The 16,085-nt window shown below is 39.2% G+C and overlaps 1 protein-coding gene across 2 annotated transcripts in view; it reads right to left on the bottom strand.

Annotated features, from left to right (window-relative positions):
• Nucleotides 1-15,626, bottom strand: part of HS2ST1 (heparan sulfate 2-O-sulfotransferase 1) — a 79,541-nt gene extending 63,915 nt beyond the window's left edge. Inside the window, exon 1 of one of the 2 annotated variants that reach the window (XR_005702208.2) lies at nucleotides 15,318-15,511. Coding sequence is in view for 1 of the 2 variants with exons in the window: in XM_040073234.2 (XP_039929168.1) it covers nucleotides 15,318-15,441 (124 nt within the window). In the remaining variant the exon portion in view is untranslated. Of the gene's footprint in view, nucleotides 1-15,317 lie in introns of both variants that reach the window. The other variant, XM_040073234.2, reaches the window with a different exon arrangement.
• Between the last annotated feature and the right edge of the window lie 459 nt (nucleotides 15,627-16,085).

Below are 16,085 nucleotides of genomic sequence, written 5' to 3'. Positions count from 1 at the left end.
CCTGACTTTACTAAACTTACAATTTTTTAGAGTAGCAGTAAGGATTTGCAACAACCCCAACATAGTTATCATGGGAATAATTAACACACAACAGCTTTTAATTTCATCATCTGGAAAAGCGTGCAGGAGAGGAGAAACTGTCTCTTGTTCTGAGATAAGTTTCTTATATTTATCATTATTGAGAAACCTAAAGTTGTACTAGCAAGAAGTGCGTTCGATAGTTGGCCTGTGATAACTGGAGCACCAGAATAAAAAGAAACCACAAAAACTTGCATTCATTCATACAGGATTATTCAGTATCTTTCCTCTCCCATCAGTTTATTCTGAGGCAAGTTGGCAGCATGCTTCCATGAATCGTGACTATAAAGGTCTCCTATCCATTCACACAGATGTCAGTGAAGTATTCCATTTGCAGTATCTCATAAGGGGTTTTTAGTGAGGTCCCTGCCTGACTGGTCCACAAATTCCAGTAAGAGAAATACTGCAGCAAGTTTTCCACTTAAACATAAGGCCATATATTGTCATTAGAAAAGGAACACTGTTAAAATATGATCAATTTCAGTTCTGTGGTTTCAGATCAATATAGCAAGTCTTCAACAAAGAAATAAGACTCCTTGAAAGACTACATTTCATATCTGCAGACACGGTGGGGATAAAAAAATATGGGAAAAGATCAATATATGAGAGGTTGTTTTCAAGAATGTTATGAAAGGTTACCATCTTACAAGAAATTTTGCATGCCTTTTCTCTTACCAGCATCATTTACTGTATGCTGATCTCTTAAGCTGATTTTATTTTACTTACTGCTGAGTAAGTGGCAATCAAGCTGCTCACAGGAAAAAACCTGGAAGTGTCAAAAGCAGGTTAAATTCTTGAGTATATAGCCAATGAGTTCCTAAGACCGACAGACTACTGCTTATTTAAGGACTAGAATAATAAGCATAACATATTTGTCCATATACACATTAAACACTGGAAAGTCTTTAATAGTTTGACTTTAATATGAGGTACTGTGCAGAAATTATACACTGTCCCCAAAACAGTCATCAATCTTCTCAACATATGCTCTCCTCTGAAATATTAGTTTAATAAACTTACTTCCAATTAATATAAAAAGTACCTAACTCGCTAAAGGTTTCATTTCAATGCATACTGCACATAATTTATTAAATAATTAACAATCCATATGGACTAATAATTAAAAATGTCATTAAATCATTTAAGTCCAACTATAAAGACTCTCTCAGGACAAGGATGGCTGCAGGACTTCAAGAGAAAAAATTTCTTCTTATTTCATGAGAAGTACAATGGAACAAATGACACACAAAGAAGGCCTGTAAATCTCTATTTGTAGTCACTTCAGGACAACACACATCATGAACAGACTCATGCTTAAACCTACATCATAAATGCAGCACCTTAGAGATGTAAGTGAGCTGTGGATCAGATAGCTGATCAGAAACAGCCCCATCCGTCCTCCTGCTTCATGTACAGACTATTTAAAATGTGGGGAAATTACTCTGCCCAACAGACTCAGTTTTATTCGACATGTTAAAGGCTGCCCTTTATAGTCTGTAAAGGTTGTTCTGTTCAGTCAGTGCTTCACAAATTAACCTGTAAAATGGCAAAAAGCTCAATAAAATTGTTCTTCATTCTAGCACTGTAGCCAATGCCCACAAAGCATAAAAAGGAAAACGTCCACAAAACACACAAAAACAAGGAAAACCATGTGCACTTAGTTGATCCAGTGGTTGTTAGACCACTCAAGGCAAGAAATCTTAAGTTTTCACTAGAAGACATCACTTTGGCAGTTGGCATTAGTAAATGTTCTTTTTGGATGTTCATGTTGGAAAACCCAGAAACAACAGGCACACCCCCTGAAAACAACCCTCCAAACAAACATCAAACCCAACAGTCATTTCTACACCAACACAAAGTTTAGCTCTTTATCATCCAATCATAAAACACAGTGTCACTGCATAGTTTTATTCCAACTATTATAAAATAAAATCCACTAGTCACAAGACTGCCACCAAAATCAGCATATGTGCATTTACCACATAAAATCCTCAAGTACAAGTTACACTGACATTTTCTGGTCATAACAATCCCTTTATTAAAAAAAAAAAAAAAAAAAAACACACCACCAAAGTATTCTAAATTCACCTGAAATGAACCTGCAGATCAAACAAGCAAACAAGCCTAGCTCAAAATCAAATTCAGAATGCTGAGAATCCAGTTAATGCTTTAACTACTACCCTGTGTACAAAATGTGAGTCTGATTCTAGTCTGGAAACAAAACTACTTCATGTAACAAGTACTCTGTGATGAGTACTGAAAGTTACAGTGACAGGATGCTTAGTGAGTACTGAAGTGCAGTTTAGAATGACTGTTTTAGATCAAGGTATTTTTTAATTTAAAAAAAAGATCAAATCAAAGCCTAACCAACTTTTACATTTCTAAGATCACAACTGCTGTCAAGGAGCAGTGTACAATAAAAAATAGCACTAAAACATGTAATAATTATAATAAGCTCAGTCATAGTTAGGAAAAGAGCAAACTTACTTGTTTTCTAAATAAGTTGTTAGAGAAAAACAGCTACACTTAGCAAGGATGCTTTTGGCAACTAATTCATATGTTCTTTGACACTCACTAACATGTCTTGGATGATAGAGCTCCCAAAAACCTTGCATTTGGTAGAAATTTAAGTGCCACACTTTTCAAGGAATGAAATGACTTTGACCATGCACTTAGATCAAATGGGAAGCAGTGATAAACTTTAGAAAATAATTATCCTCAAATCATTAAGTTCTTTCTACCTACAAATTGCCCCCAAACCAAGATCCTTTGCTCTGAAACCAAATCCAGCACTCAAAACCTCTAAGAGAGTCTCCATGGGATAAAGAGACACAAACAACTCATTAGCATAAGCCACGGTCCCACATTCCATCTTGGACAGCATGCAGTTGAATAAAATCAAATTGCCATATATATTACATACCACAGGAAAACTATGAAGAATGTAACTGCAATTACACAATAGAACAAGACTAGTCAAGTTTGAAATCAATGCATTTTGATCATTAAACATCACAGGCTTTTTAACTCCTCAAATTTATTGTAACAAGGTTTTGACCAAAGGAAAAAGAACAAATCTCATTTTATGGTTTTATTTCTCTATTTAGTTAACCGTTATCCATCAGTAAAACTTTAAACTACCTGATAGGTCTGCCTGACCCGTATTGGTAAGGACTAGGCATTTTTCTATAGAAAAGCTAATCTAGGTCGCTATTTAATTGTGCAACCTGTTACAGCAAAAGTTAAAGGATTTTAACAGAATTTGCAGAGCTAGTAGACAAGCAATTCCATCAAGGCCAGAAGACTCATCCAAATCAATTCCTGGCTATCTGAGAGGGTGTATATATAAGTTTCTCTTCCATAGTAGTTATCTCTAGAGTGCCATCTCATGTTTATACTTACATACAAATACTTAATATATGTTAAGTAAAAGGGATGTAGGAACAATCACTTTAAGTCATATTCCTGCTGCTATATGAATACTTGACAGATTTTGTTGCTTAACCATCATGTTGTCAGATATTTAGCAGGTTTTCTCATACGTAAAAAGCACATTGTGTTATTTTTATTTCCACATTGTTTTAAGATACATAATGAGAAGAAGTAAGTCTAAAAAAAGTTTACCATTTTCCTCGATTCATTCTTCAAAACTAAAATTTCAATCTCACTTAACATTTAAAACCTTTTCTCATCATTTCCATCAAAACAACTATCTTGTATGAATACTTTATAGCACCAGTTTAATACATTTATTACATATCATTACTCATTGCAAAACAACATGTGCTTTCAACTGCAACCTTCCTTGACACAAGCTTCCATCCCCAAAATGTGCATATATTTAAAACCTCCACATAATCACCACTAATGCCCCTTAGTCATTCAGTTTCCAAGGGCTTTTCATTATGGATTAAAACAAGGAAAAAACCTCAGACAGCTTTCAGTATCTTCATTCTTCCTTCACACTTTTTTTTTTTTCTTTAAACTTGATGTGTGAATAATTTATCATGTATGTATCTTTTTTAATTCTCATATTAAGACTGCCTTGCCATCTGCACTATGCAATCACATTTAAGTAGGTACATAAAAATCAGTAGAAACAATGCTTTGGGTTGCTCCAGCAACCACAAATGTTTTGAAAAATGCCCCCACAAGCATGTCAGCGAGACCATCTTTTTCAGAGTATGGTTTGGAAAGCACAGACAGGAAAACCAGAAGAGGATACATTTAAATGTTTTGCTGTTTGATTTATCATTTCTTTGTGCTAAACCAACACCTCAGTTTTATGCTGGTTTTTCATATCAGAAAGGAGAGAAGGGTTTAATGGCATTGTGGAGAGTAAATGACAAAGCAATACAAACCAGAAGTAAGTACATTTTCAGAGTGTTAAACTACTGAAGCCAGCTGAAAATAAGCATATTCCCCAACACTCACTGGCTTTTTGTTGGGATCAGAAAGACTGTGGGTAGCTTACAAATGCAAAAGTTGCACTGATCTTCTCACACATGCCCTTTCTGCTTCTCTTACTCTCTCTAGAAGGTAATTTTTAATATTCTTCTCTATGTCTGACCATGTGATTACAAGATAAATTTGCCCTTAGGCCAAATTCACTTAACATACCTCAGGAATAACAAGAAGCCTGACTAGTATCCTGTACCATTTTTCTTCTGTGTTGGACAAAGGGATGGCTGTCCCTTCCTGTCCAGAAGCAAACATATGCCATCTCTGCAGCTCAAGGCTCAAAGCAAACCAAGAGTATTTCAACTTCATGCTCCAAGCTCCGATTCCTGCTGGTGGAGGAGCTGGGTACACTCTGGTTGCTACCCTGGCTATCACTGGGGTGATACTTTCCCACCAGAGTGCCAGGCACAAAGCTGGGAGAACATCTCACACATCCTCTGCTAACTTCAATGGCTCTTCCGTGACTTCTCCAGCCCTTTTATGCCCCTCTATGACTGGCAGAAATATTACTTCATCAACCATGCCAAAATTTTTCCTCAAATGCAATTTTTTTTAATAAAAGCAGCTCTAACTGAATTCTGTGTAGAAGGTTTTATATAACCTTAACTGTTTTGGCCACTGAATAGTTTCAAAGATAAAATTCAAGATTGTACCAGACATGATAGGTGATAAACACTGCTGTGCTTAAGTGTAAGCTTAGACAGGTATTTCTGGTCATTCAGCCCGTGCTTTTGGCTCAGAATGCATGTTTGTGGGGCAGTTCAAGGACTAGAATAAATATTACTAGCCCACTAAAAAGTAAGGCATTCTGGTACTTTTAGCCAAAAACACCTAGACTGCTGCATACACATTCAACACAGACAATAAGCCCCTGTTTACAGCTATAAATCAAGCAGTATGCCAGAATTTTTACAGGGTGTTTTTTATAGCTTGATCAAACAAAAATCTTAAATACACTCCTGTTGAAGTTAATTTTAAACCTAAGGAGGCTCTGACAAAACACCAGAGCAAGTTTTGCCCTCACTCAAACCAACAGCAGCAGTAGCAATTAGCACATTAGATAACAATATGGACAGCAAAAGGAAAGACACCCAGAAGTATTTTAAAAAAAGAATATTTGTTTTGATAAAAATAGAGAGACAGTAGATTTACAAAACATTCCAATTCCTACTAAATGTTATACACCAAAAGGTCATTTTATGACAGGAAATCTTCGAACAGCAAATATACATCTTTTCTTGAAATGCCATCTTTCTAAGTGAAATGGAGTTCAAAAACATAGTTCAATCCCACTATACACAGTTTGAAGTCATCAAATTGGACAACAAGGTCTAATCACTTCATCATAAAACAGCAAACTATTTATTAGGTACTTACCTTCAAAAGCTTGCCTTGTTAGCAGAATCAACAAATTTCATGTAAAATAGCTTCTCTGACTAAAAATCTATTAAAACAGCCTAAATTATTCTCAGATAAGGAGAAGGGCTTTGTAAGGGTCTTTTGTTTGGTTTAAATTAAAAAAAAAAAAAAAAAAAAGGTGGGGGGAAAGAGGGGCAAATTCCAAGACATTCAAGATTCCCAAAGGCACTGATTTGATTACAGGAAAGCATTTTAGTGCTATGGTCATCTCAGTTCATAGGATACTGTATCAAGAATATTATTATATTGCCAGGAAAATATCTTTTTCACACTTTTTAAGAGTGCATACTGCTGAAGGTTTACTGACAAATGAGATGCTGAAAAACCTTGGCTCTGAAGTTCTCACTAGGAGTGTAGCTGAAATAAGATTCTACCAATGAAACACTTCACTCAACACCAGCATACAAAATATCTGACATTATGGCTTTGTTTCAGAAAACACCGATCCTCATACAAGCTATTTTGTGTGCTGTGTACAAAACCACATCTTCAGAAAGTGATCATATGCTTGTGGTCAAGAGTGTTTTGGTCAGGAGACAGGGTATAGTGTTTTTGTCCTTCAGCTTGGGAATAAAAACCTGTGAGATATTAGTTTTACTGCAGACATTGGAAAGACATGGCTGGACTCAGCTTTTGTAAACATGAATCCTCTTTTCTTGAAAGAATAAAAACTTTTAAATTACATCATCCAAAAAAAATCTTCTCCCCAATTTACGTCTGTCATTCAAATGCTGAAGGAGCCAAAAATCTTAGTGCTTTGTTTCATTATGAAGACATTTTTTCATCTATTTATTATGTCAGAATAAGACTCGCATTTTCACATCCTCTCTCTCAACTTTTACTGTAAATTTCTAAATCCTTCTTAGAATTAGTGAGAACCTTTGCTTAGAATGAATGATCAATATCAACTCTAATACAATCAATTGTTAAGATTTTGTATATAAAACCCATTGCAAATTCCATGTTTTGCAAAAAGAGACTTCTCATTCCTCCCAAGCCCTCCACAGAATTAATGCAAAGAAATGGAAATATTTCAATGAAGATACAGATACGGTATTCATGCAATCATCCTGAATATTTTCAACAACAATATAACCAGGAAAAAAAGGTACCAATTATATTGAAAGAGGAAAGATATGCGGTGAAAAGATGCAAGGGGAAAAAAAAATTAAACTGGACTTCCCCCTTCTCTTTGCAGAAAATGAGATGCATAAGCATAATCTCTGTTCAATTGTTCTCATACCTCCAAATTCCTTTATATTCTCAAGTGTTTTTGCACCTTTTTCAAAGTGAAGTGAAATGCCACTGCCTTTCAATCTGCTGTCCAAGAAAGATCAGTCCCATATTATATCATAAAATATAGACAATGAGGGTGAGGAACACATACATAGATTAGATTTGTATCTCTTAGGATTATATATATGATAGATTTATACAGTCCATGCTTTCTCACCTATGTATTTTTTATATATATTATAAAAAAAAAGAAGAAAAGATCATCTGACAGAAAAGTCACTACAGAAGTAAATGGAGAATATATGCATTTTAATTTAAGGAACCTAAGAACCCATCTCCACACTCTTTACAGTTTTACAGCAATTATGCACAAGGTTTGCATAAACACTTCAAAATCATCAAAAGCTGTTTTATCAAAACAGCACTTAAGTTTTACATATGTTTCAACACAAATTAGTATTCAGAATTAAACAGCAAGCTGATGAAAAAAAAGATGTCAGCTGTCACTTTAAACTCTAACCAGATATAGACAGTGGACATGAAGAAGGAAGACAAAGACTGGGCCAGAGTGATAGAAAGGCTCTTTCCAAATACTTCTTAACTTAATTATCTTATTAATTCTTTCACTGCCCTAGACTTCTAGCTACTCATGATGAATTTTATCAGTACCAGAAAGCTTGAATAATAATTACTATAGCAGTAATGTTATTGAAACTATAATGACACAAGGATATTGCAAAGTAAGGAGAACAATAATATGCTGAATACTAGAGACAATAAAAAGACACATGGATGCAGCTGGGTTCTCTGCAAACACATCTGCAAGCAGTACCTGTATGGTAAAAGTATGCTCTTAATTTATAGCCATAAAAAGTTGAATTATAGCAATGGAATAATCCCTTGGTAACACACAGACACTCAATATGAAGCCAGTCCCTGACACTCATGGGCACATCCTGCAGTAACACTGATGTCCTGATTGTCAGCATATTCCCAACACAGAGCCAAACAAATCTGTGCAACAGGAATGCCTCCATGGGCATCAACACTTGGTATCTTTAGGGAAGTGCCTGGGAATAACAACTATTAGCAGCATTAGCAGATATTTTGATACAGGCAATTACTGATAGGAATGCCAAATGGAGGGACTTGAGTTCTCCAGAACTCAAAAGGTCAAGTGGAGAGGAGCTGGAGGGTGAATAAAGAACCAGTTGGCCAATTCCAGCAAGGAAAGAAGTTTGCTTTTCTCTCCTAAGTGGGTGAAGACTTCTCTGAATGCCACAGTTCTCAAGAGCCTGGGCTTTGAACACATCAACTCCACAGAGCCACAGGTTTTCAGGGGAGTGGGTGATTCCAACACAATGGATGGGCTTAAGCACCACATGAAGCTGAGGGTTTCAAAAAGATACTGCCCGTCCCCCAGACTGAAGCTAAGAGTCTGTACATATTTATGAAAGGCTGCAGCCAGCTGGCCAAATTTCAGATGCCTCTCACAACACTGGAGTCTTTTCACTCAGTCTTTTATCTTTTATTTCCAGTTGAAAAAATAATGCAAATACACATACTAGTTCAGCTATTTTTCTACAGCATGGAACTCTCATTATGCTTGCCAGGCTAGTATTTTAGATACATAAACAGATTTCAAGCAAAGCTCTTACCACTATTTTAATACTGCTTTGACAAGGTTTAAATACAGTTTAGATAAGTGATAAAACCTACAGATTGCACACAGTTACACAAAAAGACTGTCTTTTCATCAACTGAAGTGATAATACATGGAGGATTCCATATGCAAAAGCCATCCATTTCCTAAGGAGAAGCAAGAATTTGAGGGAAGGCGCTCTTTATTAGAAGACAAGACCAGTCTAGCCAGAGTAAGTCTAGCATTGAGTGACTCATGGTCTCCAGTCAGTAGATATGGAAATTACTTCCTCATGAACTGCTCAAATGACCCTAACTTCAACAGCCAGGGGCAATACAAAGCTATGCAAAGGAAAAAAAAAAAAAAATCCAGCTTCAAATATGTCAGTTTTCTGAAATACAGAAGAAAAAAAAATATATATACAATCTATTTCACTTCACATATGTACAGAACCATAGAATGGCTTGGGTTGGAAGGAACTTTAAAGATCATTTAGTCCCAACATCCCCACCATGGGCAGGGACACCTTTCACTAGAGCAGGCTGCGCAGAGAGGCATCAAACCTGTCCTTAAACACTCTGAGGGATGGGGCATCCTCAACTTCCCTTGGCAACCATGATAAACTGGAAGCAATGGTTTCATCTGTTATATTAAATCCAAGGTTTACATAGTTTAACAAGGTCTTTTGGACAGGTAGTATATTTATACTAGCCTCCAGTGAGAGCTAAGGAAAAAAAAAATCACAGGAACTTCCAATCGTTGGATTTCAGAGGTATACTGCAGACATGAAAATTACCTTTGCCATGCTCAGACATAGAAACTAGACAAGAAAAACAAAGTGAGCACTGACATGCCTTTACACCATAATACTGTTGTTTTAGCACAGAGTAAATTATGGCATCACATGCAGTTCTTTCTGATTTCCAGTAGTGTTACCACTTTTCCTTTTAGACTGCTAAGCACAGTACAAAAACCTGCCAGGTATTTCATTATTGAAATAACCCAGTCTATCTTCCTAAGCAAAAAAACAATAATATGGAAGAACAGGATGCAGAACTCCTTTGAACATTTTCTCCTGAAGTTGTCAGCCTTGAACTCACAGCTAAGCTACCTCACAGCTATTATTACTGATTTTTAATATTACATTAATTCACAATGAACAAGAACACTGTACTCACACTCCTTTGACTGTCCCACAAGCCTCTTCTGTCCTAAAGAGGTGACTGCGAACATGTCTCTTTTCCAGGATTTCCATGGAGAATGGTATTGTCGTTCTGTGACCTCTTCAACTTAAATCTGTGCCTTACTAAGTAAGTACACAGATGTACTGGCCCAAATCTGGCCTTTTTCAGTGGAGAATCCAGAAAGATAGAGTGCCTTACCTAGTGATTACTTCAACCACTGCCCACAGCTGGAGGGACTGGGAGGGGCTGGAGGTGCTTTATCATCTGTTTTCTCAAGTCCACTTAATGTCTCAGAACTGCCCTCAAAATATCTCTAACAGAAGTATCCCCCTGCCAGATAACTCTTCAGCACAGTATCTGCTATTAGAAGCAAAGGCACAGCTCTCAGCACATCACCAATTTTCCAAGTTATTTCACTAAAAGCACAATGCCTGCAAAGTAGGTCCAACAATACTGCAGTTTCTCACACACGGTCTTTCAGAAGGAGAAAGATATTTTAGAAAGTTATGCCTCCTATTTCCACTGATATAACCAACTGCTGGGGTATCAGCAAAAATAGGTGAGATCAAGTCACAGACCCCATTAGCAAGTCTGAGCTGCCTTGGTGTGTGCTTGGAAATGTCCACAGTTCTGTACTAGTCAAAGTTCAGGCATTACCAGTTTCACAGAAAATAGAACACCAACAGCTGCAACATTTATTCCCCAAAAAGTTATAAAGAAATATAGAAACACAAACAACATAAATAAATTCATACAATTGCACAGTATCACAGTTTTCAATGGGAAGTACAATCACAGTATGGGAGTAGTTTAAAATTTGTTCTGAAACCATCTGGAACAACCGGAGGCACGGTGAAAGAGAATGGTAAGAGAGAACCAAGTGACAAGTATGATAAAACCAGCAAGACAAAGCAGAAGCAAGTTCCACTGGATGGAGATATATTAAGGAAGCAGCATTACAATTCTTATTTCAGGAAACCCAGTATACAATAAAACACCTTCTGAAGGAATGCCTTGGGCTACTCAGCAGCAAATAGTAACTACTGTGTAATATGGCAATATTTAGAAAAAAATCTAAGAAATTATTTGCATAGCTGTGTGTGGCCAGACTTGCCAACAATCACAAACTCCTCTTTATAAATGTTTTATGTCCCTCTTTATAAATGCTTAATTACAAAAATAACGATATGCTAAAGAACCATGCGTGCTATATTAGAACAGACAACTTAAGTTTTCTGAGGGATTTTCCAACAACATGCAACAGGCAGGCCTACCAACAGGAGATTATTTATTTCTAAATAAAGGAAATGTGAAATGCCTATCATTTCATATCCCAAAAAAACCCAGAAATTCTTATATGCCCATAAAGCATAAGACTTAATCACTGGGAAGTTAAATCCTTTAACTTCAAGGAAACAGTGGTTTATTAGGCACACAGTGCTTAGAAAGATACTACCCCAGCAAGGGTTAACATATGCTAGGAAACTGCCCTTTTTTTTTTTTTTTTTTTTTTTTCCTTTTTTTTAATCTGGCAATAAATCATCAATTACATTTTCATTCCTTAGGCTAATGAAAAGAGCCATAGCCTTTCAAATGATTAAAGTATTTTTAAACATAAAAAATTTGAGAAAGTAAAATATTAAGGACTTCTTTTAAATTACAGACTTCTATATGCTGAATTCAAGGTGCTGAATTCACAGATATGAGCCATGATTTTGTTTATCACTTAACAGAAGAAACACTCCCACATTACAGCTAAGAAGTTTTTCAACATGATCTGAAGCAGGTTCAACCCTTGGTTTCGCTGTTATGGTATACTGTGCTTCTCAGACAAAGACTTTTTCCAAATGCAATATGTAAACATCACTAAAGCGCTAGAAAGCAGCATTATTATTTCATTTTCCCCACCACCAAAGAGAAATCCTTCTCCATCTCCTATCCTCAGCTTCTCTTATCAATCCTACAGACTTCAGACCTCAAATGAGACGCTGTCTTCTCCCACTTTCCTGGCCAAACCTGAAGTGCTTGGTGCTGTAAAACACTATTATTTTAACAGAAGAACTAGAACACATATGAACTTCCCTCTTCCTTCTCCCCACCAATAAATTACAAAATCTTGGGGAGGGAAGAGAAGACGGGGATGGATTACATCCAGCTAGATCATTTTTTGATCCAACTCACCACAAATACTAATGGCAATGCAGGAGATGGCATGGTACACATTAAACATGTTAAACGCTAAGTCGATTTATACCAAAGGCAGAGCTGCACCCAGTAGGCTTCCAAAACCCAAAAGAGGCAGACACACATCACTTCTGTTCTTCTGTTCCAGGAACAACAGTGAAACCTCAACATTTGCCTTTTATGTGCAATATTCTCTGTTAGGGCTGTGCACTCCTAGAGCTAACAGGCACATACCTACACCAGGGTTAAATAAAAACATTAAAGTTCTTCCTGGCAATTAGGGACAGCTTAGTCTGGAGAGAATGCTAATTTATCATGTAAACTGAAAATAATATGAAAAATTAATAGCTGGAGGTAGATATCTCACAAAAAACAGTACTTCAAATTGTTCGCACTCTGTAGTGATCTCAACACTATAAACTACTTGTAAAGAGCTGCAAAAGAGTTAAAATTAATATTTTTCACTTTTTTTTTTAATTAGGAAGTTATTTTTCATATGAAAAAGCCCACAGGTTTACAAATATCCTTTTAAAGGATCATAGCAATTTTTTCACAAAAAGCAGCAGTAGCATTTGTGATGTCCATTTGCTTATGTGTCCTTATAGTTCTCAACTAAGAAGTCTGCCAGGGTGACCAAATTTACCCATATAAAGTCTTAGAGAATAAAGAGGTCCCAATTCCTTTTTCACCCAGAAACATGCTCTAATTTTACCTTATAGGCAAGATATTTTAAGTTATTAAACTGAAATTAAGGCCCCCAACTGTTCCCCACAGAATCTGGAGTTGCTCATATGTGAAGGATTTGGATAAAGCCCTTTCTGTCCGAAAGCATAGCTGATCATTTCTAGAACTGCTGATTAGACTGCACAATTACTTTGCTATCAAATCTGAAGTAATTTGATTTTCCTAGCCAATGCCTAACTCTTACAAGAACTTCCCAAGATGACAGTTTATCATATGATACATCAATGCAAACAAATGGCATAGCTCAAAACCCAGTCCCCAAACGCTGCACGAGACTTCTGACATAAAGCACCCACTGAAACACAGCTAAAAGACCAAAAAGAGCTACTTTGTCCTTACCCCTCTAATCATACTATCACTTCATACACCCCCACATCATTCTTTTAGGGGGCAGGGAGAAAAAATGGCATTGAAGTGCATTAGGCCAATTAATTACTTTTATCTGGAGAAAACCATTTGCCAAAATGCAGCTCAGTAGAAATCTAACCGATCACGATGGTAAAAAAACAGCCGTAATGAAATCAAGTAATGAATTTCTAGACCAGAAATTTGCTAGTCATAAAATACATACCAAACATGTGATAAGGGAGACAGACAGCTAGAAGCTTTTTAACAAGGCATACTCTCACACTAAAAAGTGGAATCCGAGTTCAAAGATGCTGCAGAAAGTCCTTTTCCCCTTCCTTCAACGGGTTTTGGAGAGTCACCAGTAAGTTGCACACAAAGAAAATCTTTCCATCTTACTCTTAAGAAATTTCATAATAGTTTTCCCATCTCCTTAAGAAATAAAATCAGCAGAAGATAGTTATTAGATTCTTGTCCCAAAGCAGCGTAAGTATTTTAATCCTCTAAACATGTAAATTAGACATGTCCATTGAGTCTATATTAAGGAGGAAGAAGTTTTACCAGCAAAATTCTTTGTTCTCACATGCATTATGTTATTCTTTCATGCCAAGAGGTAGATTTCCCTAAACTAACACACACTGTCCGCAGTAAAAGCACTGAAGCCATGGCTATGCCACTGAAAAGCAGATGTATACAACACACTACTGAACCTTCAGCACTATGGCAACATTCGCTCGCTTTATCTTCCAATTTCTTTCATTTTCTTCTTCAAATGTTTGTTTACAGTTATTGAGACCCCGCAAAAAAAAAAAAGCCTCAATTATAACTGGTAAGAACTTTAAGTTGAAAAGTACGCAGACAAAGGGCTTCCCTCAACTCAAGCAGTGAACCACTGCAATTTCCAGGATTGTAATTACTAATATGCAGTTCAGAGAGAGTGAAATGGAAAAGAAATGCTGTGAAGTAAAATCCCAATGGCATTCATACAGCTCAATATTAAGTTAGGTGGACTCATTGTTAAACTTTCCAAGTCATTTAAATCCACTTCTACTGTTAACACCAGAAGGAACACAATGTGTACTTTTCTTCCCACAAAGCTAAATGCACACTATTAAATATTATTCATATCTAAATATCTTAGTATATTCAAATAAGAGGAGAAAGCAAATTCAAAGTTTCCAAACCAGTTCCTTGTCTTGTATACACCAGAAGTCTCAGTGCTCTGTTTTCACAACTCCTAGGCACCACAAACTAGGTTCAGAATGGTGTTTTTTCACATCCTGGAGACCCTTAATTAAGACTGTAAAATCTTCAGAAGTTCTGCAGCCTTACGTACAAGAGACAAAGTAGTAAGTTGTTACCCGCCAGGCAGCTATTACTCTAAAAATATCCTTTTAAGGCAAGAAAAGTAGAATAAATTTTACACAAGAGATTTCTATGAGATTTTAAATAAATCACCTATTTGTCATTAAGAGCAGCATCTTTAGCTTTCATTTCTTTACACCGTGCTTTCCATTACAGTGCCAAGCGTTAGTAAAACGTCTGGATTAGAAATCAGGTGTGAAGAAGATGGTAATTCGCTGCAGCAGCAGCAGAACCAGCCTCAGCTTGGGCACCGCGGCTGCTGCTGTCCTCCCTCGCCAGGTGCCTGAGGAGGCACGGGCAGGCCGGCCGCTGCCGCCCGCGGCCGCGAGCAGCGCGGCTCTTCTGACAAAACCCCTTCAGACACTACGGACACGTTTGTCTTCCCAGCACTGACCTCCCACAGGTCTCCCGATCTCGCAGAACAAACAAATCAACTCAGAGGCCAAGGCTGCCGCGGACAGCCCCCTCTGTAGAGCGGCCGGCCCGCACCGATCAGGTCCCGCGGCGCCGGGGCACGGCAGCGCACGGAGCCGGCGGGAGCAGCGCCCGCAGCCGGCGGGAGCAGCGCCCGGCGGGGATCCCCCAGCCCGGCCGCGCTCCCTCAGCCCCCGGCGCTGCCGCCCCCCGCGCCTCGCCCGGCCGCGCCCGCCGCCGCTCACCCAGCTTGCCGCGGGACTCCTCCAGCTTCTGGATCTGGTTCTCCAGGAACAGCACGGCCACCCCGAAGACCAGCACCGCCAGCAGCTGCAACTTGGGCGGCAGCATAATCCTGAGCAGCCCCATGAGCAGCAGCAGCGCCGCCCGCCCGGGATCACGACATAACGCGGGGCCCGGCCCGCGGGGGCCGGCGGGAGCCGCGGGGACGGCGCGGGCGAGGAGGGACGGAGGGAGCGCGGCCGGGGGCGCGGACAGGGCCCGGCGCCGCCGCTCTCACATCGCCGCGCGCACGGCCCGCAGCGCGCCCGCCCCGCCCGCGCGGCCCGGCCCGGCCCCCGCCGCGCCCCGCCCCGCCCCGCCCGCCCTGCGCGCGCTGCTCGGCAACCGAACGCCCGGCCGCGAGCCCGCCCCTGCCGCCGCCGGACCCCGCCCCGCGCCCCCGCCATTGGGTGGTTCTGCCGAGGCCCCGCCTCTCGCGCAATTCGATTGGTCCTCCGCGGGGATCGCTCCGCCTCCCCCCCCGCCCTGAGCCGCCGGAGCGGGGCGATGTCCCGCCTACATGCGTCCCTTCCTGATTGGAACGTGCTGCTTGAAGTGCCGCCCATCCGCCCAATCTCGTTTGGCACAGGCACCGCTGCCCGCGGGGAAAGCGCAATATTATTGGTCAGACTGGCTGTCAGTCACCGGACTGGGGGCCGATCTGCCGGTTGGCAGCCGTTCCCGGGAAAGGGCTTTATTCGAGGTTGTTTTCACAATGCCCAGCCAGCTTT

The sequence above is a fragment of the Hirundo rustica genome, chromosome 9 (assembly GCF_015227805.2).
Source record: "Hirundo rustica isolate bHirRus1 chromosome 9, bHirRus1.pri.v3, whole genome shotgun sequence".
Taxonomy (NCBI): domain Eukaryota; kingdom Metazoa; phylum Chordata; class Aves; order Passeriformes; family Hirundinidae; genus Hirundo; species Hirundo rustica.
Note: the sequence above shows the minus strand (reverse complement) of the source record. Positions and strands in the feature narration are given on the sequence as shown.